At 34.7% G+C, this 26,156-nt stretch overlaps 5 protein-coding genes across 7 annotated transcripts in view; 2 read left to right on the top strand and 3 right to left on the bottom strand.

Annotated features, from left to right (window-relative positions):
- The window catches only part of LOC102601379 (glycine--tRNA ligase, chloroplastic/mitochondrial 2), a 40,526-nt gene extending 36,767 nt beyond the window's left edge, over positions 1–3,759 (top strand). For both annotated transcript variants that reach the window (XM_006347908.2, XM_015309021.1), the window contains 6 exons: positions 150–188; positions 596–685; positions 2,037–2,138; positions 2,637–2,718; positions 2,900–2,985; positions 3,351–3,759. In XM_006347908.2, coding sequence (XP_006347970.1) covers positions 150–188; positions 596–685; positions 2,037–2,138; positions 2,637–2,718; positions 2,900–2,985; positions 3,351–3,449 — 498 coding nt within the window. In that variant the 3' untranslated portion in view covers positions 3,450–3,759. The remainder of the gene's footprint in view (positions 1–149; positions 189–595; positions 686–2,036; positions 2,139–2,636; positions 2,719–2,899; positions 2,986–3,350) is intronic.
- Positions 3,760–4,761: 1,002 nt separating this feature from the next.
- Positions 4,762–6,558, top strand: LOC102600808 (U-box domain-containing protein 35-like). The gene is made up of 4 exons (XM_006347906.2): positions 4,762–5,404; positions 5,881–5,999; positions 6,103–6,218; positions 6,303–6,558. Exons 1-4 carry the CDS (start codon positions 4,969–4,971, stop codon positions 6,556–6,558), a joined length of 927 nt encoding a protein of 308 aa, XP_006347968.1. The 5' UTR covers positions 4,762–4,968.
- A 1,113-nt stretch (positions 6,559–7,671) lies between these two features.
- LOC102587052 (phospholipase A(1) DAD1, chloroplastic-like) lies at positions 7,672–8,884 on the bottom strand. The gene has a single exon (XM_006347947.2). It carries the CDS (start codon positions 8,767–8,769, stop codon positions 7,672–7,674), a length of 1,098 nt encoding a protein of 365 aa, XP_006348009.1. The 5' UTR covers positions 8,770–8,884.
- Positions 8,885–10,944: 2,060 nt separating this feature from the next.
- LOC102600249 (E3 ubiquitin-protein ligase RNF25) lies at positions 10,945–18,699 on the bottom strand. Of its 2 annotated transcripts, none has more exons than XM_006347904.2 (7): positions 18,498–18,694; positions 15,776–15,814; positions 15,076–15,213; positions 14,365–14,501; positions 14,156–14,262; positions 13,151–13,245; positions 10,945–11,636 (listed from the first exon to the last, which is right to left on the bottom strand). In XM_006347904.2, exons 1-7 carry the CDS (start codon positions 18,636–18,638, stop codon positions 11,232–11,234), a joined length of 1,062 nt encoding a protein of 353 aa, XP_006347966.1. In that variant the 5' UTR covers positions 18,639–18,694; the 3' UTR covers positions 10,945–11,231. The 2 variants fall into 2 exon arrangements, with proteins under 2 accessions (XP_006347966.1, XP_006347967.1); XM_006347905.2 differs by lacking the exon at positions 10,945–11,636 and adding an exon at positions 11,700–12,083 and having other exon boundaries at positions 18,498–18,699.
- Positions 18,700–20,856: 2,157 nt separating this feature from the next.
- Positions 20,857–26,156, bottom strand: part of LOC102599914 (protein VASCULAR ASSOCIATED DEATH 1, chloroplastic) — a 31,189-nt gene continuing 25,889 nt past the window's right edge. The window contains exons 15-18 of the mRNA XM_006347903.2: positions 23,330–23,391; positions 23,194–23,239; positions 22,827–23,086; positions 20,857–21,413 (exon numbers count right to left, since the gene is read on the bottom strand). Coding sequence (XP_006347965.1) covers positions 21,162–21,413; positions 22,827–23,086; positions 23,194–23,239; positions 23,330–23,391 — 620 coding nt within the window. The 3' untranslated portion in view covers positions 20,857–21,161. The remainder of the gene's footprint in view (positions 21,414–22,826; positions 23,087–23,193; positions 23,240–23,329; positions 23,392–26,156) is intronic.

Raw genomic sequence — 26,156 nt, 5'->3', positions numbered from 1 at the left:
ACCAAAAAGCGGGGCCGCGGGGGGGGGGGGAGTAGGAATATAAATTGGTAGTCTTTCGTCCTTTGTTTGCAGTCTTTTCTTATATCTTATTCTTGCAACTTCAGGAATCATAATATGACATGATATTCTTTTTCTTTTTTCCATTTAAGGTACATCAATTTGTAACGCGCAGACTAGAACAATTTCTGGTATGTTCCATTTTCATGCACACTAATACTCTGCTGTTGTTAATTTGTTCTGCTGGTGTTCTTTTTCTTCTTTCCACAGTTAGTAATCCTTTTAAATATGTCCTTGGTTTCACAGAAATTGTATTTGACTTTGCCTCCTCTAGGCTCCATATTATTATCATCTTAGTGCATGAACTATTTCTAGGTTTCTTTTTTTTTTCAGCATTTGAAGATCGTGGGATAAATTTTGATCTCTTCAATAAATTCTTTTTATCAGTTATCCTTGTAAAGAGGAGTATGGTCTTTTGCTTATTGACAGTCTTTAGGACCATTCTATTACTCCCCCCTCCAAAAGGAAAGAAAAGAAGACTCTTAAGACAAATGATGCTATATAAATTTGATACATGTCTGTTGCATTTCAATTACAGATGGACAAAGGTATAAGCCCAGAAGTCGTTAGGTCTGTTCTTTCCGAGCGTGCAAGACGACCTGGTTTGGCGACTAAGTCAGTGTACAAAGTAACTACCATCCTTTTCCTTTCTTGTGCACTTAATTATTTCTTATTATGCTTTGCTGATACTTTTTCCTCTTTCATGTCTTAAGCGGCAGTACTTTTCTACTCCATATGGCAATTCAAAAAAAATTCTTTTAAAATTTTTATCAACAAAAGTCAGAATACCCTATATCCAAGAGGCTCACAGCTTATGAGTGCCCTATGGAGAAGAGTTCTTCTCTGTCCAATCTGTTATGCATGTTGAAGTATCATTGGTCCACTTAAAATATAAAAAGTAGGGGAACTCATAAATGCACTAGTGAGTGTTTTCTCTTTAAAGCTCCTTTTTTTGTGGAAAATGGTAATGTTTACTCTTGAAAGCTCTTTATTGTTTTCTCCCCATGTAGTCCACATAATCGCTCTAGTGGAATGTCCTTTTGAAAAATTGGACGCAATAGAGATACACCTGAGTGTCCAGGAGTTTGATGTTTCCATGTTATATCTGCAATATGGTAGTACTCCACTAAATGATCAAATGTTGTCTTCTTCCAAACGACCATCCCCCTCCCCGTCACTCTCCACTATTGAGGTTAAGTCTCTAATTTTATAAGAACTGACTCTTTTATACTACCCCGTTGTGTCAGTTTAACTTTGAAGGAATACTTTATAGTTTTAAGCAAGTTCTGTAGTACCAATGTTTCTTAAAAAAAGTTCATTGGATTCTGTCACTAATTATTCTGAAAACCTAATCATGTTAGAAATACTGTTTTGTGTATATTTTAATTATTCCTGTTTAGTTATCAATACTTGAATTTACCTCAAAGAGTTTATGAATATTTGCAATTTGGACTTTGATATGTTGTGTTAAATCAATGATTACAACAAGGAGGCTAGATAATATCTTGAGTCATATCCAGGACCCTGGAAACAGATAGGCGCATGAGAAGTGCTACATTGGGAGGAGAGGTTGTATTATTTTTAACGCTCTTTTTTCGGAAGTTTTCTGTATGTGCTCGTGGTCAAAGTTAGCTCTTCAGCTGAATCCAAATATAAACAACAACTATGCTTTAGTGCCAAACAAGTTGCTGAATTTGAATATAGTGTAAATGAAATATAAATTACAACTCTTCATCAAGAATCATAAAATATAACTCAAGAGATTTGGGGTTTAATTTTCAAATTTGTGGCCAAGGGTTGGGAATGTTTTTGATTGCTTCTCCTTTTGGTAAGTTAAATGTCTTGTGTTGTGTCTCATGTTGAATGCATACGGCTGGCTCTGGAGTAGAGCAATGGGCTAAGTTAGTATAGAAGTATTTATTCGAATTCATTGTGATGTTTTGGACTGTGTAACGAATATTTATTGCCATCATTTTCAGATGGAGTCCTTGTCCAAAGGGGAGCTTTTGCCTAAGGTTGTTGAAGCATATTCACGTCCAACAAGAATTGTTCGCGGGAAGGATTCCAATGTTGATGTGGAGGTGCCTCTTATTCTATACTCAGCAAATTTCCTTCTGTAACATAAATCTTCTTTGTGATTATACTCCACTATACCAGGTTCTGAACATATTCTGTTCCATTAATTTTCTTTTATAGAATAGCTATGCATGTAAGTTGCACCTGTAGCAAAATGGCATTCTTGATACAAAAGTCATTTTTGGTGTTATCTAGAAGCTTTTCTCTTTGACAACTAGGAAAAATTTGTTTCAAATCTGCTCTGCTGGATTGGTAATACAATTGTTAATATTGTCAAGCTCCATGGACATCTTACAATGTGTAGCAATGGGTTCCCTTTTTAGTCAAGAATCATGACTCTTCTTGCCATTGGTGATAGTTGGTAGAGTATTGAGCATAAATTGATCCTTTCTTTTTTATTACCTCTCCGAAACACTCAATTCTGCAACATGAATGATTTAGTTGGCTGTCTATTTGCATTCGTTGTTCTTATCTAGTAAAAACATATTTTCATTATGAATTAGGTGGATGATCAAGCTTTTGAAACAAATGAAGAGAAAGCTTTGTGGAACACTTACTTGTCACTAAAAAGTAAAATACATCCAGGTATTGCCTCACCTCCAGATGAATAACCTTTCGTAATATATTCAAATAAATGTAGCTGTCTGTTACATTGAGGTTACATTGTAAATACATACTTCTTCTGCTTCTTGTTTATTGGTGGATTGAGTTTTTCACCAAAAAATTTACAATTGAGCATGCATGTATGACTACTGTTCATTTGCAGACATGGAAGTTGATGATTTTGTTGAAGCATCATCAGTACTTGTAGAACCGCTGGAGAATTTTTTCAACGAGGTCTTTGTAATGGTGGTAAGTTCCTCTGATCTCATTTTACTTCTTACATGTGAAAACTTCATAGTTCTGAAGCATTGACTAGATAATCTTGATTTCTGCGCATCCAACAGAGTATAGGCCTATAGCTCTGCTTACCATGGTTTTTCCCATCTTAGATGAAATGCATCGTATAGAGTATCATGTTTTCTTTGTTATGTTTATTCTTCTTAGCTCCTATGGAACGCCTTCCTGTCTTGGTGCTTGCATCAATGTGCTTTTTCTTTTCTATTTCAGTTTCTCTCTGATCTAAAAGAAGCATAAATCTACGCCTGCTGATACAACTATAGTGCATACTTTGAACCTCCTATTCTTATGTTAATTGTTCTTTATGCATACTGTAGGAAGACGAACGGGTAAGAACAAATCGTCTTGCACTGCTGAAGAAAATAGCAGACTTGCCAAGGGGAATAGTAGATCTCTCAGTTTTACCGGGATTTTGAAGTATGTACCAGTGTCCGCTTAGTTTGTGCCATACTATCAGCTGAGGCATCAAAGAAGAACAGCTATTGCCCATTAGCGGAGGAGAAAACAGTAAACAGACTAATTTTTTTTCCGCAGAGGGGAAGGGATACGACCACAACAGAGCGAACTAGAGGAGAAACTGTTACACAAATTTCGTAACGATGTCACAATTTTGACTGTTGTACAAGTGAATGAATAAAATGAGCTATCGCTTGTATGCTCACATTGTCTGAGGAATATATTATTTTGTTTCAAGTTATTCAAGAAATTCACCTTTGATTGAATGAATAAATGGCCTAAAAAATAAGTACCAGTAACCTTCGTAAACTACTGTGGAATTGGTAAACCAGAAATAATGCAAATTACGTGTTATATTAGAACGTAACATGGTAAAGATATAATGAAATAATATACATATTTTATGGACTATAAACTTCCTTTAAGTAATAATGTTTTAAAATTGAACTTGTACTTTTATTAGCCTAAATTACATAGGAAGTTAGGAACTAAGTGCCCATTTGTATTGACTTAAAAAAGTACTCCCTCTATTTCTATTTACTTGTCCACTTTTAAATTGACACAATTATTAAGAAAACAATGATTGATATAGTAAGTTTACCGTTTTACTCCTATTAATTATGAAGTGGATGAATTAAAAATTTAAGATTTTCAGGAAGTTTTACCTTTTTCAAAGTAACTAATTGAGGGCATAATAGGTTAAAAAATTATTCTTTTCTTGAATTGTCAAAATGGACAAGTAATTAGGGACAATTAAAAAAAGAAAATGGATAAGTAATTAGGGGCAAAGGGAGTAGATTTTAAAAAGTGTCGGTTTGACCAATTTGTGGTTTCTAACACATAAGTTCTCTGGCGATTAAATTGTACAAATTATTATACCAGACATAACTTGTGTTATATTATGGTAAGAAAATATTAACAAGAATTTTCTCCTTACATAGGAATATTTCCACAGAGAAGCAATAAAAAATCTCCGCCCACTTTTAATTGTCATACTTTTTCCTTTTTTTAAAGTAACTTTGACTAACATTTTACTATGTATTTTTCATCATATTGATATGCAAAAAATTGGAATTTATAGTACTTTTTGTATAGTTTTTGAATATCTAAATATGTGTTTAAAATATCAAATTAATGTAATCTAATTTAACTTTGAAAATTAATTAAATTTACTTTCGAAATGCACAATTAAAAGTGGACGGAAAAAAGAGCATGATTATATTGTTCAAAAATTGTGTAGTCAAATAAAGATGTGTTTGACCTTTGAATTTGATTACCTAATGAGCGCCGAGATACTCGTACGTATTCGCATATTCTCTATATGTAAGGATCTCGCAACGTCATGCATCCTTGTATCGACATCAATGGAAAAGTCAAAATGGGCCTAGGTTTTTCCACATTGAGATGTCCGAACCAAGGTGTGTTGTGAAGTTTATAAGGAAATTAAATTGAGGTCTGTATTCAGTACGATTATCAGCAATGAAGAGCGGAGAGCAGTTGTATTGTGATGATGATGATGAAGGAAAAAAAACTACAAATGGAAATTGTGATGTATTAGGAAGAAGAAGTAGTAGTTTAGAGAATGAAATTGAAGAAATAGAAGAGGAACAGGGGACTAATAATGGTTATATTCCGGCAAGTGAGTTGTTTGAGATTGATAATAGAAGAGGGTTAGCAATAATTAAAGAAGGTCATGAAGTTGAAAGTAGTACTTTATATTCATTTGATTTCCATAACAATGGGAATGTTGTTGTTTATGTTGCTGTTGGGAATAGTAGTAGTGCTAATAAGATTAGTAAGGAGACAAGTATGGATGCTCTTCTTTGGACACTCAAAAATGTTGTGCTGGATCCTCCTTCTACTATTGTTTTCTTGATTCATATCTATCCTGAGACTAAGTACATCCCTACTCCTTGTAAGCTCTCTCTTCTCTTTTTTTTCAGATTGATATTTGATACCAATGAACATATGTATATTTGTAGTCTTGTCCTTCGAGTTTTGTTACTACCTGTTATTTTGTTGTAGTTACTGTTCTGTTGCTTTTGTTACTATCAGTTGAACCGAGGGTTTATTGGAAACAATCTCTCTACTTTTGAGGTAGGGGTAAGGTTTGTGTACACATGATTACCCTCCCCATACTATAAATCACATGCCCAATCGAATACACGATACTGAATGACCAGCAGGATTTATATTCAGGATCAGCTTGCTTGGGTTAAGGTCTGTTCATGATATTTAACACCAGTAAAGAGTTAGCATCAGTTAGTCCAGAATCGCCTAGCTAGCTTGTTTCATGCTTGAGAAACTGTTTTTGATGTGTAATCTACCCAGAGTAGTACTTCAATATTGATCGATTAATTGTCGTTACTTGGTGGATGATGGTTACAACAGTGGGATTGATTCCAATAGGTCAAGTGAGTGCAGAGCAAAAGGAGAACCACATGGCTCAAGAAAGAGGCAAGAGGCGGCAGTTCCTTCAAAAGTATTATGATGCATGCGCTGCTACAAAGGTACACATTATTATTGGCTACTCATTCAACTAGCATAGCATACCTTCTTGTTACACAAAGATAGCATGAGGTTAACCATGTAACAAAACACATTCAACAATAGGTTAAAGTCGATACCATACTTATAGAGAGCGATACAGAAGCAAAAGCCATACTGGACCTTATGCCCATCTGCAACATAAGAAGGCTGATCTTGGGCACCTCTAAAGCCAATCTCAAGTATGAAATCTCACTTATATTATAGAATGCACAGTCCTCATTTCTGAATCTTGTTAATCTCAATTCCTTTTGATGGGTCTTAAGGAAACTAAAGTCGAGAAAAGGTAGTGGAACAGCGGATCAGATACTACTAAATGCACCTGAATTCTGTGAGGTTAAGATAATATGTGAAGGCAAGGAAATGGTTGAGCTGCAGATGTTTGAATCTCCTTCTCCCAAAGCCACTACTGGTAATAGTCCAAAGCCAATTCAGAATCATACCGAAGATCAAAATCAAGTCCAGAATGGATCCTTCGGATGTGGATGCTTTAAAGCCAGAGTCTTCAACAATCTGCATTAGCATCAAACCCAAAATTCAAGGTTGGATGTCAATTTCAAGTTGAAGGACTTATCATATCATACATATGCATGAAAGTCGGTAACTATATATTGTATATCGAGAAACAATTAATATACACACCATTGTTGATATGTTCAAAAAGATGTAAAGTTCTCTTTTTTACCCTGATTCAATCAACTACGGATCCTTAGTTCAGTCCTAGTGAGTAACTTTTAGTATAGACAATTGATCACTCTTATGAAATGATAGTTATGTAAGTTAATGATCGCGCTGAGAAGTAAGGAGCTAAAGGCATACATGACTAGTAAGAAAGAAATATGGGTGTTTCTCCTTTCCTCAAAAGAGACAAAAGCAAATTCTATACATACAAGGAGAAGGTAAAAGGCAGCAACTTCCTGTGGATAAAAAAGGTATAGCAACAGGTTTTTGCTGGTTGATTTTTCATCTTTGAGACCTGTGCAGAGAATTATCAGGAATCTTGTATCTCTGCTGTTAGGTGATCAACTGCAACAAGTTTTTGCTGGTTGATTTCTCATATAGTCGCTCAACTAATAATTATATTATCTTAGAAAGTCGTCCTTCTTCTTAGTTTCAATTTTCTTCAAAAAGAAAGTGTTTTCAGAGATAATAACTGAGTTGGACATCCAAAGTGGAGTGACATGTCCGAGTTGGATTACCACATCAGGTGTCATATCAGCACAAAGAAGGACCTGTTAAGTTGAAGGGCATTTGTGATCCTTGTGCTAACGATAAGGGTAGTTTTGCTACCAACATGAAACGAAGGGTATATGTGATCCAAATCCAATAGTTTAAGGGTAATTTTGGCCCTTTCCGTTCATAATATTACAACCCTCCTTAATTTGCAGCTAACGTATGCAAACACTATTTGCAAGTCTTTCTCTTGCAAACAGTACTGGCCTGTTCTTTATATACCACACTTTTCTTTTTAATCAGTTCTAAAAAGAATGTCATCGTTCTATAATTAGAGGTAACTTAACTTTTAAATTCCCCTTTTACTCTTAATAAAATGATTTATAGCTACATAAACGTATAAAGTTCGATTTAGACCCTAGATTTTAAAAGTTTTTGTTCTTTCTTACATTGTGTGTCAAGTTAAACGGTGTAATGTAAATTGAGACGGAAGGAGTAGTTTCTTACTGTGGCCCTTAGGGGACACGTCGATGAGCTAACAAAATTATTCACCAAATACAAATATGTCTTCAAATCATGACACTTTGCTACATTTCCTTTCCTAATTGAATCTTTGCTACTCAACTTAAGTTCCTTCCCCACCTCAGCATACACCCACTGAGTATCTTCCATGTACTTTTCAAGCCAGCTTGGCACTCTTGCCACCGTGGCATCACCTCGATGTGCCATGTCATCATCGTCAATCACGAATCCCGGAACTTTTGTTATGGGATCATCAGAGTTGACTATTCTTAGTACCTTTGTACCATTTTTTTCCAATTGATACCTAAAGCTCTTGTTACCAACTCTAGGCCCTCCAAATGATAAAACTGTCACCATAGGCAAGTTATTAAATTTTGTTGTTATATCATATGCTGTAAGTGTAGCTAAGGCTGCTCCAAGACTATGTCCTGTAATTGTTATACTTAGAGAATATTCATCACTATAATTATTGAGAATGCTGATAATTTCTTCTCTAATTGTTTCTTGTAAACTTGGAATATGACCTTCAATTTTCGTAGTGTACATGCTCAAGAGTCCACTTTGTACCATTGGTTCGCTATTTTCATCAGGTGACATGTCATCTGGTAAGCAAGTCAATGTGGCACGTAAATTTTCAAGCCACTCCGAACAAGTGGCAGTACCTCTATAAGCAATCACAATGTCACGGCGACCTAGCCGGGTAATTTCGTCCACGTCATCGCATACCGCCACGTAACCAATCCAGCTGGATTGCGGCGACTTCAAATTGGGGAACTTCTCTATCCACCGTGGCATTTGAACAGCACACGTGGCATACAAGTTTTTTACTACCTTGTACCCGCTCCGTCCTAGTCCGCACTGCATCAGCATCGAACGTTTCGGGTACCGACAAGTTGCATACGTGGCTGATGACGTGTCAAAGTCAAAGCAGCCATAGGCTGCTTCTACAAACTCTCCATACCTTAAGATCTCCCCGCGAAGATCCTCGTCTAGTGGATCAAGCAAACCGTCCCAATTCTTGATTCCTTGAAACTCCATCCACTTCTCTCCGAGTTTGTCTTTATCGTTAAAAACAAGGCAATGACTCGAATCGGGGTGGCAGGAGTTACTAATTTTGATGATCCGATGAGTAGTAGTACTCAAATTTAGAGTAGACGTGGAATAGTACTGCCAAGTATTAGGCAGTACTATTCCAAAATATTTGTTGGTTAGAAATAGTTGATTTGGGCAGCGCATTATGTCGCAATTTGCAGCGCTAGTTTGTATACTTTAGTTGTACATTTTGTATACTATATATACTTACATTTTGCATAAATTTATAGTTAATGTAACTATCACAAAATTCCCTCCTTCCTCACCAAGCCATATTGACTCGATTAAATAAAATTCAGTATTTACAATGACACAAGATATAGTTTTTTTGGGTAAAATAATAAAAAGTGGTTTTAACAATACTAAATATTAATAGTAAAATATCTTTAGTGCTAAAAGTGTAACGGTTAAACATATTTACTTTGAATATTTCTGGTTGTGCCCTCTTCCCCAAGCTAAAAGAGGAAATTACGTTGTTATGGGGGGAGAATATATGTATATTAATTTTTAATTAAAGAGGACTAATTGATAGAGGGGAATTGGGGGCGGACGGTGCATTGAGTTTTATGGGATAAGTATTATCTGATTAAAGTGTAAATAGTGACTAAAAGATGACGTTGGATTTTTAATATTGATGACGAATAAGAAAAGGTGAAAATCAAACTAATGAAAGCAACATGTCAAAATAATGATAGGGCTTCAAGTCTTAGAAATTCCTCTTTAATAAATTCGTATAAATTTAAATTAATCGAGCTAGTAAATTTCAAACACCGCATGAATATTATTATACACAAAGCATAACTAATATTTTGATATATAATGGTGAAAGCCATCAATCATTTGACAAGAAGGATGATAAAATTATCGATAGAGAGATAGGCATAAGGTCCTTTTATTAAAGAAAGAATTCACATCAAAACTTTGATAAAGAACTCTAAAGATTGTGTAAGAATATCCTTGAGGCTGCTATTGTGGGTTAACTTAATCTATCTGACTCATAGAATGTTGACATACAGGAAGGCGCATCTAGGATTTAAAAATATGTGTGTTTCTTCAAAAATCTTGAATTAAAATATAATAATAACAACTGAATTCACAATATTTAATGAATTTCTCAACACAGGCAAAATTTGAAGAAGAATTATTGAATCCATAGGTTACACTGTGCATCCATTCCTGCTTGCTTGTGTTTTATTATTTAAAAAAATCTGTGACATCATTCAAGATTATCGTTAACTAGACGAAAATATGCTAATTATATTCTCATTTGACAAGTTCTGAAAGTGAAAAAAGCTCAATTGGATAAGTTAAAAGATCAATTATTATATTAAATATCTTTAATATTCATCTAAGTATATATGGCGATACGTATTATCCCTTCTAACCGAAAGGCGAAAGTTAAGATGCTGAGTATTTCATAATTATTCTTCAATCTTTGTTGTAGTACTAGTACTTATGCTAAACTAATTTGGAATATTGCTAATTTCCTTTATGTCTAATCATTCTACATTTGGTCTTAATATGTATTGATTAGAGTTGACATTGAGAATCATTCAAATATACTTCACAAGGTACCCTTCCTTCCAAACTCCACTTGTGAAATTATAGAGACTACAAGTATCATATTTTTGCAATATTTTTGCAGAGTCACTAAACCACCTAATTTGACGTGCATGAAATGATAACTACATAGTGCTATTGTGGTGACAAAACAACTTCGTCGTTGCATCGTTGCCACAAATATGTGATGAATAAAATTGCTAGTGTCACTCCAAAAAATCTACCTAAAGGATGGTATACCTAACCAAAAAGATTCTAGCAGCAAACAATCAATTCAGATATTCACGACCAAGAAATACTGGATTCTCTTTCATATAGGCCCGGAAAGGAGAAGGAAGGTTGAGATGCCAACAAACGCCTATTATATTGAATTTATCTAATAGTTCCCATTTTGGGAACGTCCAGTGCAGGAAAACACAATAAATCACCAATCCAAGACCGTAAATATACCTTATCTGCAGGACAGTCATACTTATCTCTCCAGTCACATCGACACAATAAAACTTATAGTGAAAGCACAGATTGCCTCAGACTCGGTGAAGAGCTGGAACAAGACAGAAGTAATTGTTTTGAAAAGTTTTTAATATATATTTTGTCTTGGAGAAAGATATCATAGAAGGTACAGAAATCTTACAAATGAGAAATTTATCACTTCCAATCATGACACTCTGCGCAATAAACAGTAGATGCCGCCTATCAGCCAACTTCCTTGATTTCCCAAATTATGCCACTACTTAACCCTGCTTGACATTGATATATTAGAATTGATCATGTCAGCATACCGATGAATAATGACAAGAAACAATGGTTTTCTTTCCTTTCAGCTTTTTTTTTTTAAGGATTGCATATCACGTCGCATTACTATTTTCTTTCTTAACCCACTGAGTGACTTGTTTTCTTGAACTTTGAGCAACTTGTTTTCTTGAATTGTGCCCCTGGTGTTTCTTTGTGCCGGAGTTCCTTCCTCTACTGGTATTAGGTTTGTTTGTGGAACCACTAGAATTTGTTCTGGAGTTGACTGCCATATCTTTGTCTTGTTGCTCTTTTGCCTCCTCAGTGGATGCTGTTGAGGGTAATGCAGCAGGTTGTGGAAGAAAAATACCTGGCCGCAACACTTCATGCTTTTTGATTTCAATTAGGCCGCCCTTCTCTTGCTGGAGTTTCAGTATTGCATCAAATTTCTCTCTTCTTAATTTTTCCGAGTCTGAGGAAAGAATCTTGTCCTCATTGTTAACTTCAAACCTGCTGGAGGTCTGGATTCAAACAGTGAGCAGATATCAACAGATCTTCCAGACTACCTCAAATGTAAATAACAAAACATTGTAACACCACAAAAAACAAACACTTTATTTAGTACCCAGGGGCACTAACCAACTGTACTTTGTTTCAGCTCTAACATATCAGATCTCCTAGTTTATTTGTTCCATATTTAATAGGCAAAGGTTTTACAGTTTGACTTCTCAAAGCTCAATATAGAAACTAAACGTGCATAAACAGTCACTAGGAAAGAGTTTACAAGAGCCATAATCCACACATAAAACTGACGCTGTGTATACTGTCTCATCCTCTTAACATATCATCCTCATTATCATCCCCATAACCCATAAGTGTGGTTACACATATGGAGACCTATCAGCCTTTTATTTCTATCCTTGAACTTTTGTCTATCGGCCCTCGTGCTCTATCAGAGCTCCAACTGGCTACAGAGCACAAAATCATTCAGCACAAAAATTCAAATAGGGTCTTTCTTTTACAGAAAGGCAAGAATAGATATTTCTATAATACTGCAGTATTCAAAAAGTATTGTGACCATCAAATACACCAACTTATTACAGATTGTGATGCTACTGCAACACCGATGTGTTACTTTTATACAGTTATTACAAGAGGATTACATTATCATCAACACTATCATTTCCCAGGATCAGGATGCAATAAATTCCTATTTGCCGGCTCAAGGTCTCAGACATTTTTACCATTTATTCAGCACTCTCAAATAGAAGAAACCCAGACGTTTCAAATTTTAGGATGACATAATTGAACAAAAGCATCATGTTTAGCAGAGTGAAGCAATTCACCTCGAATGAGACTATATCTTTACTATTAAAAAGCTAAAAAAATCTTTCATTAACCAAAAATTGATGGTGAATTTAGAAATCGACCTATTGGATTTCAAATTGTAACAACTAGAGACTCAAAGTCATGCTTAACTCCTCAAATTATTTTCTTTTCTGTTTCTCAATTCTTTGGCAAATGTTGTATACAAACCCATACCTTCTTACTCGCTCGCCATTAATTACCAACAATTCCTACACAGTTTTATAAAGATCAATACAATAAGAAAAAGGAGGATACGGAAACTAATCAATGAGCTAACACTTGGTTCTCAAAAAAGTCTTTCATCAAATAAATATTGGAGGAGGAGGTTGTTAAAGACGAATAATAATCACATCGGATACATAAGAACATCCACAAGAGCTATAAAGGCCTTAGGTAACTCCACCAATATGTTGACATTCTATATTTCGATGTTCAAATACATTCACAACAAGGAGTTTTATACAAGACTTCGCTATTCTTTTTGCTAGTGAGGAGTTTCCTTGCCCCACTAAGGGAGAAGAACTCATTTTTGTTGAAATCAGGAATTTTCATATATAGGAGCAGCTCGTACAATATTTCAGCAAATCAAGGTATTTCCCCTACCTAAAAATTTGAGAAAAGATATGACTTAGACTAATAAATAAATGAAGATATTTGTGCAACTTACCACAGCATGCTGAGTCTTCACAAAGTCAAGCACATGCTCAATGTCCTTTGCAAGAAAAGATTTGCGACAAACTGGGCACTTCCTCCTAGATTCTTCTGTTGAATCACACATCACCAAGCAAGATAAATAATGAGCTATGGAAATAGAAATGTTGGAATATTATGTCCACAAAAAGACACATAGATAAAAATAAAAATTCACCCTGGGTTCGTCCCCCAAAACCCCCAAAACCCCCAACTGTAAACTCATCTGGAATATATTTAAAAATTAGAAACCTAAACATAAAAATAAAAAATTCAGTGATTTCTTTACCCGCTCCTCAAAAAATGAGGGATTTTATGATGAAACACAAAAATATTAAATTACTCCTTAACAACCAAGCTTGCGAGCAAAAAGAAACACTTAGGATAACCAATGTGAGTGATATAGGAGCAAAATATGGAAGATAAATGGAAGGAAATAAGCTGAATCATTGAATCATTGGTATATAGACAAAAGCAAGGCTCAAATAAAAACCTCAACCTCTCTGCAGAATGAAGAGACAGGGGACCTCTTAGCCCCTGGGTTAGTAGATGCAGAGCCTCTTAAAACTAAATGATGCAAACACTTGTTCTAATGAAGTGAAAGTGCTATTACTCTTGCAACTAGACGGGGTATGCAGAGAGTATGTGAATACATGAATTATTTCTACAGAATTTCATTAGTCAAGTAAATTGGATAAAAAAGATCAAGTCCCTGAGCAAAGTTGACACACACATGGTTCAACAGTCAACACAAGTAATTGGTTGGTCCCACACAACTTTTTTATGCATCTATCATCCTATTTCTTTCTTTGCCTTCTTTCTTTTGTTGTGTGTGGATGAAAACTATCCTAAAGACCTTTGCTTCCCAATAAAATCCAGTTAACCTTTTCTAAATCTAGTTGGAGCAGGAGAATAAAATGAAAGAGGAGTATATGCTATAAAACAATTCAAATCCTAAGGCATCAATTTCATTGCAACGGACCATCCTGATCCGTGATACTTCCAGAAGATGAAGCAGAACCAGAAGCTGTAGGGGCATCAGATTCTTTTAGTAGTTCAAGCCAATTCCACCATCTGATGATGCACTCACTGCACAGTAAGAAAAATAAATGAGTTTAAAGTTGCAACCACGCATCTTTCAGCCAGCAGGCAAAGTAATCATAATAAAAAGGTATTAGCAACAAAATTTACCAATGAAAGCAATGAAAACAAGACATTAGTTTCATAAATGGCTCAGAGCTTCCTGAATCTTCAGCAACTAACGGATACAAGCACAACGGACACTCTCCATCAGGGTGATTCATACTCGAAAGCCGCTCCACTGCTTCCTAGTGATACATTCAGAGCATTAAATTTCTGGAAATTAAACCCACTTCTGAAATTCTAACAATTATTTGGACCATTTAGCAACACATTGCCTTTGTTGTTATAGCTCATAAATGTGAGTCCCTGATGAAATTCTTATTCATAAAATCAAAAATAGAATTTTTATTAGCATAAAGCTAAAACAAAATCCAGGATCAATCAAGCATATAAATGACAGATCTGTATTTAAAAAAAACATATAAATGACAGATACTTAGCATCTGGAACCTAATAAACTTCAATATCTTTATTGAAACTGAACCTTATAAATACTCTATTCTACATCTACTTTGCTCCTTTTTCTATTAACGCTCTAAATCGGCTGCAAAAATATCAGTGTGTTCTTTGAATTCATTTGACTGAGGACAAAAAGATCCGAAGTATATTGTCATAAAAAAAAAGATCCGAAGTATATAGTTATTCTTATTCATCATAACGTGAGTTCTGAGATTTTGGATCTATGTTTTATTAAACGAGGATAATCTAACTAGGATTGTCATCGATCACAGAACTGGATCTCAACAGTGCAATGGTTACCTCACAAAGTGCTACAAGCATTAGACATGAGGAAAGTTCACTGGCCCTTTCTGAAATACAACTTATCAATTGTTTTTGCCTTTGCTCATCAAGACCCTTGGAATCAACAATTCTAATAGCAGGTGGCTCGTCAGGATACTGCCAAAATAATTATATCAGTGCAGGAAAGAAATATGAAACCTGTCTAATCACACAAGTATGGCTATTGCATGAAGTAGTTAACCAAGAAACAAAATGGGACACAAGTGTGTATGGACTGCAGAAAGCTATCAGATGAAAAAAACATAAAATTTGATGACAGAAATACAGATGAATTAGACAACAAGGTCCAAATGGCAATCATCACCCCCAAAAAGAAATCACAGTGATAGATGTTCAAACTTGCATATTGTGGACAATTTAGAAGAAGAGGAATGCAAGATGTTTTGAAGGCAAGAGCAGCTCAACCCAGAAAATCAAGAGTACAGGCATTTCTCTTTTTCATCTTTTGGTGTAAAGAACAGTTTGTAGAAGATGCAGGATCATGGATGGACATTTTTTTTAATCAGGAATGCTGAATCATTGATCAACTTTTTTGACTCCTTGTAAGAATTACAGGGGGGATTGTACTAGTAAATATTAAATCAGACCTTTTTGGGTGCTGATGATATAACATGTAACCGTTTTCAAAAGAGAGAGAGAGATCACGGAGACAGAGTACCTTTGAACCAGCCTGGATTCCTATGATTGCTTCCACAAACTGAAACACAGGAGAAAGTGAAAATGAAACTATTTTCTATAGCAACATACAACATAATCAATAGGAAAAGTAACCAGGAAATCAAAGAAAAAAAAGAAAAAAAAGAACTGTCAAGTATAATGCCACTTCATCAGATCCATTGAAATTATCAGAAAACATTGACAGCCTTAGGAAACACGAACTACTCTTAAACCAGTACTCTCTTCGTCACTGTGTTCAAAACGTGTATCTCATCTGTATAGAATATTATGCCTCCATTAATCTCTCTATCAGACTCCGCCTCTGCATTTTCTTACACTATCCAAATTGTGACTAAACATGAAAATTTTGCTAATGATTTAACCTTCCAATCTAGGCAATTCATAAAGTATTGTTGTCAAAGGCATATCTGTAACGAGCTGAAATGGAAAGATGGTCAGGTCATATAGCTGACTCCGTCTCTCTTTGGATTGAAACATAGTTGTTACTGTAGCGTTGTCAAAGACTTATTTCAACCATGTTAACCCTGAAGCTACTTGATGCTCAAGATGACCACTTTGCCTTGCTTAAACACACTTCAGCATAGGTATCAAGGTGTAAAGGTGTGCCCCATTTCTAAGGGCTTCATATAAACATTAAAATTACAGGTAAAAAAATAGATTTGTATTTAATAAAAAGTAAATTTAAAATTTTAATCTAAGAAACTAGTCACTTGACCAGAATTAAGAACTCTTTTAGTATCTAACCTTGTGTTGGTTTTTGAACTTAATTACGTGCTTTTACTTCATAAATTTCACTTAATTTCAGATTTTTCATTTACCTTGTTCTTATAATTGTTGTATGTGTTCAGCATTATTTATTCTGGAATTATATTTTCTTTTTGTTCATTTTTTTCTAAATCCCTCTTTTAATAGGGCTTTGCACTTAGACCAGCAAACTTTAGGCACTTTTCAATGTTTTTTCATCTTTGACAGTGCTGCATATGAGGTGTTCAAGTATGCTTGCCTCCATGCCGCAGCGGAAAAAATAAAACATTTTGGTAGGTGGTAACTACATGTGGAGAATAAAGTAGTCCTTGACTGAATTCTGGCATATCCTCCTCTTCTTTTCCTTTTTTTTTGACAAGTTACATTTCCTTTATCCTCTCCCCTTTATTTCCCCACAATTAACGATATATCTGGATTACATTGTGTTCCCACTTGACATATCATTTCTTATGAAGGTGACCGACGACAAATTTGGAAGGAATTCAAACTAAATTTTGAAAGAATATGGAGGAGCAATTTAAAGTTTAGGAGGTCCAATGTTTAAAGAAACAGTTCCAATGGATGCACAGAAATGAGATATAAACATAACCTTAAAAGAAGTGAAACCAATTGTAAGAGGTGATGGAATGAAGACCAAAATTAAATAGACTCAGATAGCTGCCCCTTAAAAAAATCGATAGAAACATATTGAAATTAAGACCAATAACTGATGACTAATGAGAAAGCCAGTTTTATTAAATTTATTGATTTGTCACTTTTAACCGACGATAAGTGAGGATCATCGCCTTATAGGTGAAGCCAGTAGAATTAAAGAAGTTTGAACTTCTAATAATGACGAGCAAACTGACCCAAACGGAAGGCGGTTGGTTCTTTGAATCTCAGCTTTAAGGAGCTGATAAATATTGGGGGTATTGGGACATTAAAATTAGTTATTTTAAGTGCAAATCGATTATTTTGTACTGAAATCATATTTGTTATTTTTTCTTTTAAATCTCTAAAAATGTGTGTTTCACTTCAATGAAGCTTGCACTTCAATAAATGCTTGTCGGTTCAAGACCCGTGGACCTTGTTGTGTTTTTATGCTTCGCACTTTGGAGAAAACATTGATATATTATACGGGAAACTATACACGCAATGACAAATTAGCAATCTGAATTTAAAGGGCACTAGGGGCATATTACCATCAATGCACAATGATTGTAACCGATACTTAAAGCTCTTAAATTGCTACTCCACTACAAGTTTCCAAGGTGTTTGTAGCTTAAGTGGAAGATAACTTATTGTATTTCCTAATATTTCAGAATTAGCCCCAGGCCCCATTCTTTGGGTTGTTATGTAGCACTTTATCCTTATCTAGAAAGTAGCTAAAACAGAGTGAAGAGCAAGATCCTCCTATTATATTTTGGAGGTCTTTATACTTTTCCCTGTCTTGATGACAAATGATCTTTTCCCTTTTGTACTTCTTTTCATTTTGATGATGAATGGACTTTTTCCATATCAAAAAAATTATTTTCTCGTATTTCTTTTTCCATCATACATTTTTTTCCTTCTTTTATAAAATTCTGTTTTGGGAGCTTTTTGCTGCTCTATTTGGGAGATTCTACTTGAAGGATCGGACTTGTAGTGTAACCACAATGCAAGAATGATACACAGAAATAGAGAGGTAGCAGTTTTCAAATTGGGGTTTATACACATTCAGTTCTCTGCTCAATAGCTAGTAGATTTTAAGATGTCATTCTCCTATCACAATTACCAAATTAGCGCCAGATTCATTAACAAAAAAAAACAAAAAAAAAAAACTTGCCCGCTGCCCCCAACTCCCAATTCTCATAACAAAAGTCCCAGGACACAACAAAATTATATTGCAAGCATTTCAGCACAAAGATCAATCAGCTGTTTGAAGAATCGAAATAATTTTGGTTGGAAAGAGAAAGAACCTGTTGAGAAGAATCATCGGCAGTACGAGGCTTGATATGAAGATGAAACGAAGGAGGATAAGTTTGTAGGAGTAAGCAATCATCGCCGTAAACAGCTTGTAATGCTTCTACTTCTCCCACTATTTCTTCTTCTTCCGCCATGTTTGGCTCTGTGGCAAAGGCGGTGGTGAGCGTTGCTAACTTTGTACACAAAAATATATATATGGTGGAGCTCCTTTAACTATACTTTATGTTCAACAAAGACAAATTTAGTCCATATTAAATTAATTTCAGTATTTAACCCTTTATTTTCAAGGAGCTACTTGTTAAAAAAAAAAAAAGGAGAAGGTTTTGTTTTGCTTTATGGTATTTTCGAACTTTTTTCAGATATTAAAAAACTTGCACGTAATGAAGTAAAGAAAATAGAGTTGAAAGTGGACTTTTCCAACGCTTTGTTCGGATGGTTGTTGCGTATTATTTCATTATATATTGTGTTGTATTATATTATTTTAATGAGCACAGTGTTTGGATAGATTGCATCGTTTTTCATCGTTGCATAATGTCACACATTCATAATTTGAATTATAAACCTAGGGAAAAAAAGTAGGGTATGGGATAAAGTTATTATGAAAAGATAGGATAAAAGACGAAATATGATTATTGAATAATAAAGATAAAATGAGAAAAAATTATGATAACGACACGATCACACCAAATCGGTCATTACGATATTTTCATCGTTATCTAACAATGAATTTAAACAATATGATACAATAAAATTTAAGTAACAATCAAAATAAACATTGTATTTAAACTAACAATACAATACAATAAGTAATAACCATCCAAAAAAAAGTGTTAATTTCCTAAAACTATTTTACTAAAAATCTCTCTATAAACTCTTCTCCTCATTCTTTACATTCATTCTTGTTGAGAAGAAAGAAAAATAAAATTGAGGCATGAAAAATTCCTTGAGGTCGAGCGTTCTAGTCCAACGATTCTGCATTTCTGTTATAGTCTACACTTGTCTGTCCAAATGATCAACCTTGCCATCAAGTTGGATTACTCGATCTTTGAGTGTATCCTTAACAACAGTCGTTGTTGAGTATTTTCTTAACTACAGTTGTCGCTGACAACACTTCACTGCTACCGTCATGTACATGGTACAACAAGAAGAGAATTAGCAGAAATCGAAAGATTTTATTCAACTAGCCTCATAATTATATTTTTTACTCCAACCACATATTAATTTTACATAGTATAAGGACAAATTTGACAATTCTCACCGTTTAGAACATATAATTTTCATGCCTACGGTATTTAATATTCAAAATTATTCACGTGGTAATTGAAATTGGTATAATTACTAGGATAGTAAGTACCAGTCTAGTAATTATACAATCTACTAATTACACTATATGTTTGTTTGTCACAGTGTAATTACACATGTACTGTTTGGTTGAACAAGTGTAATCATAAGGTTATATTGAATTTTAAAAATAAAAATTAATTATTTAAAATTAAAAAATTATATTAGACAAATAAAGGCCTTTATAAATTATATTAAATTGAATATTTAAGATATATATAGTCATTTGAAAATATATTAATCAATAAACATATGATATTAACTAATATTATAAAACATAATTAATTTAGTATATTTTAATTAAATTAATTATAAAAAACTAACAATACAGAATTTCTGTGAATATCATGAAATGCATGTTTGACAAAAAAAATTAATATTATATATATAATGTCATAAAATTATAAAACATTTGACAAAAAATATAATCTATCAAGTCTAGCTTTTTTTTTAAAAAGTAGTAGTTTGCAATGTAAAATATCGAGTCAATACTCTTACAACAAATGAAGTTGAAAATATAACATAAGTTCTAAATTCAAAACAAAAAATTTAACATAACATACATGAATATGACTTAAAAGAAAAGGAAAACGTAAGTCCGTAACTTTACTCAAAAATGAATTCTACTTTAATTTAAAAATTAAAATACTACCAAAATTATATTAATGATTTGTTTTAGATAATAGAATCACACGAAGTAAAGGTTAAGAATAAGAAGGAAATGAAATATAAAAAATATATATTTTTAGAAAATATTAGAACAATAAAAATAAAAAAGAATTTCAATCAATAAAAATAAAAATACATTAAAACGAAAAAATAAAAATAGAAATTTAAGGAAGAAATTAAAAAATAATTAGCTTGAAATTACCAGCAATTCACAGCCTCCCCTGTGAATTGGAGAGTGTAATTACACCCTGCCAATTACATTCAATTATCTATTGACAATGTAATTACACGACCAACCAAACAAGACATACACTCAATTACACTAAAATCCAATTACTAGGATGACTTTCCAAATAGGCCCATAGGTCCTACTTCCATAATTATTCAAATCATAGTGTGGATATTTTACCATTCTCAATAAAAGATTATTCAATACATGATACAAAGGCTCTTAGGGGGCTTGTATTTGTTACATAATTACAATTATTTTACCATTTACGTAGATAGTACAATCATGTAGTTATTGAAGATGTACATGAATGTCCAAAACACAAAATAAGAAAAATGTACAACATGCAAGACTTTCACCCAAAGAAAGAAAATAAAAATGGGCAAAAGAAGTAGCAGCATCTATGTACACAGCTCATTTATCCTTTCTGCAGCTTCCGTAGGTGCTCAAACTCTTTCAGTTGTGTCTTTAGAAGTGTATGCTCCTGCTGCATTTTGCCAAGCAGTGTTTCGACCATAAACATCTCATCTTTTAGATGATTAATCTTTTTATCCAGAAAACCTAGTATATCAACACCCGTCTCTCCTAGACGATACATGCTACTTGCAGAGTCCCCTTGAGATATCACTTGGACGTGCTGTGGTCTACCTAACAACACGAGTATGCTCATCTGCAACAAAGTTTGATGAGACAAAAAGATTAATCAGTAAATTTATCTTTCATCATCTTGACTACACAATCAAGGGGTCAATTTATTGCAGATCCATCATACGTGGAAACCAATTAACTCATAACAGAAAAAAATCAATGTAACACATACAATGTAACAAGAAAGTTAGAGCAATGACGAAAATTGACATAGTGAAACAAAAGCCAGACTGGGCTTGAAGCTCTTGACACTAGTTTTTGACCTGTTTTCCAGAAGACAGACATCAAAACAAGGTGGAAAAGGGCAGGCATCTAACTATATTTATAGAAGATGGCCAGAGCAAATATACTAGAATATCACCTGGTCATTCCCTTCAAAGTGGGCCCTTAACTTACTTTTGAAAACTAAAGTTGTTACACTCCTGTAACATTCAGCTAATTACACTCCCTTTACTCGTCTCAATTTATTGACCAAGTTTCTACCTTCATTTGTCAAAACAATGATTTCGAACTTTGATATGTTTAACTTTTTTCCCCTTCACTTCAAATAACAACATACACACTGGTACATAGACCTTACCCCTACCTCAGAGGTAGAGAGGCTGTTTCCGATAAACCCTCTGCTCAGGGAAAAACAGTCCAAAGCAATCAAGAAAAAGAAGTAACCAAAGTGCAAGTAACATTTCAATAAAAGCTACTTTATTTTATTTTATTTTTTATGATGTTGGTGTCGGGGCTAGTTTGCGCGCACTTCAATTAATTCACCGAGTACGTGTTACCTCCACCCATCATAGATACTGAGAAAATTTATCCCCCAATGCTAAGGCAAATGCGGAAAATCAGTGCCTCCGTTAGAATTTGAACCCGAGATCTCATTGTCCTCATCCCACTTCATTGAACACTAGGTCATATACCTTGGGTCGCCAAAAAACTAAGTTGCTCAGACTCTCCAAAAATGTTGCTGCACCCGTGTTGGATCCTTCAAAAATGTACTACTTTTGAAGGATCTGACACACACCCGATAACATTTTTGAAGAGTCCGAGCAACATAGCCAAAAAATGCTACTATATTATTTCAAAAATTAATTTGGTTTACCATTTTACACTTCCTCACAATTCAAATTATTTTAACTCCTTTACAAGACCAATACAATTATCTGTTAAAACCTTGAAAGTCAACCCATATCAATTAAAATGGTAAGGGCGGGGTGTCTGCATTGCTATCTTAAACATTGAAAGGTGAATTCCGCTGAGCCAAGACTAGTTTACAGAGAGTATCTGATGCTAAACAGAAAAGCAAGAAAAAGAATGAGACCAAAAATAAGTTTACAGTGTTCGGTTATTTTTAACACTAATATCATAAGAGGAACAATCTGTGGTAACAATTTCGTTAAAACATAGTTCTCAGATAAAGAGTGCAAATTGAGAAACATACCTGCATTAGAATCAATATCACAGCAATGGTGATCACTATAAGAATGGAAACATGGCTCTGAGATTTCAAAGATGATGAACACTTGAGCATGAAATCTCTACACAAGGAAGTTATGGACACAGTACTGCTATCAGCAGCTTGCTGGTTGAGCGGCGGTATTTGTGACCTGATTTCATTACTTGTCTCATCTAAGTTTTCTACATGTTCATAAATTTTTTTCGGCTGAGCACTTGTTACCACAATAGCAGCTTGACCATCAGCTGACAGAATAATTTAATCAGATAACATGAGCTTGGAACCAAAGAATGTATAGCCCAACATATAAAATAGCCAAAGGTGTGATACAAGAGGTTTCCAGAAGCACTACCTTTTTCCTTCTCTAACTTCTTTTGCTTCAACAGTTCATCATGCGCCTGAAATAAAAACCCACATCAATCTTTTAATCTGCTTTACAGATCCTGCAAACTGAAAATAGAAGAAATTGTAGAGGAAGAGGAATATACAAGGGCAATCCATGTGACATACAATGCTCGACATTCATCAATTGTAGACTGCACTATCTTCCCTGCAGAGATTCCCAAGCAATTAGCAGCGACACAAAAGTTCTTGTAAGGTGAACATCATAAATTACCTTTTTTCTGTAACTGCTTAAGCAGCCAAACTAACAAGGATACACAGCTAGCTACCCACGATATGTGCAAGATACAATACCTACCCCCTCCACAACCTCATTTTCTAGCTCCCGTCACAATTTTTAACTCTTTGATGGGGTCACGAAATGGAGAGTCGGGGCTTAAATTTCAAGTGCTAAAGATCAGAAACTGACACTCGTCCATTAAGCATGAAAACTTCTCAGCTGTTGATATCAATGAAGTGTCTAATCCAGAAGTGTTCAGAGAAAAGGTTCAGTAATAAATATCATTGTGTCAACTGGAGTGAAAATCTCCCACATACAGTATGCAGACGATACGCTTATATTATGTGAGACTGAGGACTTTCGCAATTGAAATATCTTAGGGATGATCCTACTACTTTTTGAAATGATTTCTGGTCTTGAGATAAATCTGGAAAAAAGCTCTCTGTTCACAGTAAATGGGGAGCAAAACCTACCTAGATTAGGAAATGTTTTGGGTTGTCAGATTGGCGAACTACCCACAGAAGATCTGGAAATGCCATTGGCGGCTAGGTATAAGGAGAAACATGTGTGGAAAGAGATTGAGAGAGATGTGAAAAGAGACTTGCTATGTGGAAAAGACAGTACTTATCTCTTGGGTGTAGGGTGGTACTTATCAATAGTGTTTTGGATTCTCTAACTACATGTCTTATGTCCATATTTCCTTTGCCAGTCTGTGTGAGAAACCGATTGGATAAAGTTGGGAGGAGTTTCTTGTGGGGGTGGTAACAAAGATAAGAGGATCTATTAATTTGATGAAGTGAGAGACAATGTGATTCTTGAAAGAAGATCTCGCCATCAGAAACTTGAAGGTCCATAACAATAGCTTATTGATGAAACGACTATGGAGATATGGAAAAGAAAATGAGAGCTAGTGGAGAAGGATCATATCTGAATAATTTGGAGAACAAAGCATCTGGTTCACTGGTCCTATTTAACTATTCTCATGGTTTAGGCCTTTGGAAGCATATATCTAGCTTATGGTGTGATTTTGTTGAAAACACAAAGATCAAGTTTCGTAATGGTAGACACACTAGATTTTGGCAAGACGCTTGGATAGGACACGCCCCCTTAATGACTCCGTATCAAGTATTAAGATATCGACAGGTTCCTTCGAATGCAGGTAGTTTAGTCTCAGATTCTTGGAATGGAAATAATTAGTGGTTAGAGCTTTGCAGAAATTGTTTTGATTGGGAAGCTCTGAGAACAGCTCTACTATTGCATGATCTAGAGAAGGTACCATTGAATGAAGAAGTATCTGACACTATACTATGGATGACACAGAACACTGGACACTTCTCAGTTTATTCCTGTTGCAAGGCTCTTAACAGTGAAGGGGGTCCAGAAGCACAGTTTGGCTTTGGAAGCAATTATAGAAGTTGTAACTGCCCTATAAAATCAGCTATTTTTTGTCGCTAGCCTCACATGATGCTTGACTCACTCAAGCAAACCTCCAAAGGAAAGGACTATATATTTGCCGCAGATGTTTTTTGTGTAACAGTGCAGAGGAAAGCAGCACTTGTCTTTTTATACAGTGCCCTGCGTCAAGGCTGATTTGGGCTTGTTCTCAATCTATTTAGAGTTCATTTTGTAGTGGCATTCACTATGAATGATCTATTGACAAGCTGGGGGGTTGAAGGATTACAGAAGTCAGTGCAAAAAGTATGGAAGACACTGCCAAAATGTCTCTGCTGGGTTATATGGAAGGATGCTAGATGCCTCGAACGGAAAACGAAGACTGTTCCAAAGATTACATCCAATTGCTTATGGCTTTTGGCCTTTTGGTGTAATTTACAAAATGCAAAAATGTTAAAGATGAAAATAACATGTTGAGTTCATAGATTCACTACAGGAATAGGAGCTCATTCCAGAGAAAACCTTCTTTTTGTTTTGGTACAGAAGGGTTGCGAATTATCCTGGCACTAGCTTAGTGCCAGGCTTCCATAATACTGTGATATAATACACCATCTTACCTGTTCTAAAAAAAATTATTCATATTTGAACTTTCTGAATAACAACCAACAGGACACGAAAGTATAGTAAAATGCACATCAAACCCACAACATTTCCAGAAATTACTGTTGTATTTCACCCTGCTCAAATTTTGATATGTCAATACTCATTAGCCAAAACTGCTACACATGTCATGTCGTTAGGTGAAAAACTTCTTGCTGCATTTTCCGTCATTACATGTCATGCCATGTGATGAAACATTATCTGTTTTTCCATCATGTCAATAGTTTGAGGGCACGGGAACACACTTTAAAGAGCCTAACCCAACCCAAATTTCTATAATATCCTAGATCCTAATGAGGAATCTTTAGATTAACCCACTTTGAACTCCAACTTGGGCAACAAAAAGTATAGCTTTGATCCTCATAATAACCCTTGCCAACAGATAATTCCTTCTTAAAGGACATACACTGGATGATAAGAAGATGAAACATAATCTGATAAAACACAACTAAGGCTGAAGGAAGATAGCCAGCAAATAGCTGTATCCTGCTCAGGGTCTTACAAATCAATATCACAAATAAAGGAAATTTCCCATGCTTCATCTATCGAAGTTTTTCATCTTGACATAAAACAACTGTCCAACCTCTATTTCTGTTTTCTTTTGTTTCAGAATGCTTTATTTTGTTTTTTGTCTTTGTGGG

This window comes from Solanum tuberosum, unplaced genomic scaffold (genome assembly GCF_000226075.1).
Source record: "Solanum tuberosum cultivar DM 1-3 516 R44 unplaced genomic scaffold, SolTub_3.0 scf00095, whole genome shotgun sequence".
Lineage (NCBI taxonomy): Eukaryota > Viridiplantae > Streptophyta > Magnoliopsida > Solanales > Solanaceae > Solanum > Solanum tuberosum.
This window is presented reverse-complemented; position numbering and strand designations above follow the sequence as displayed.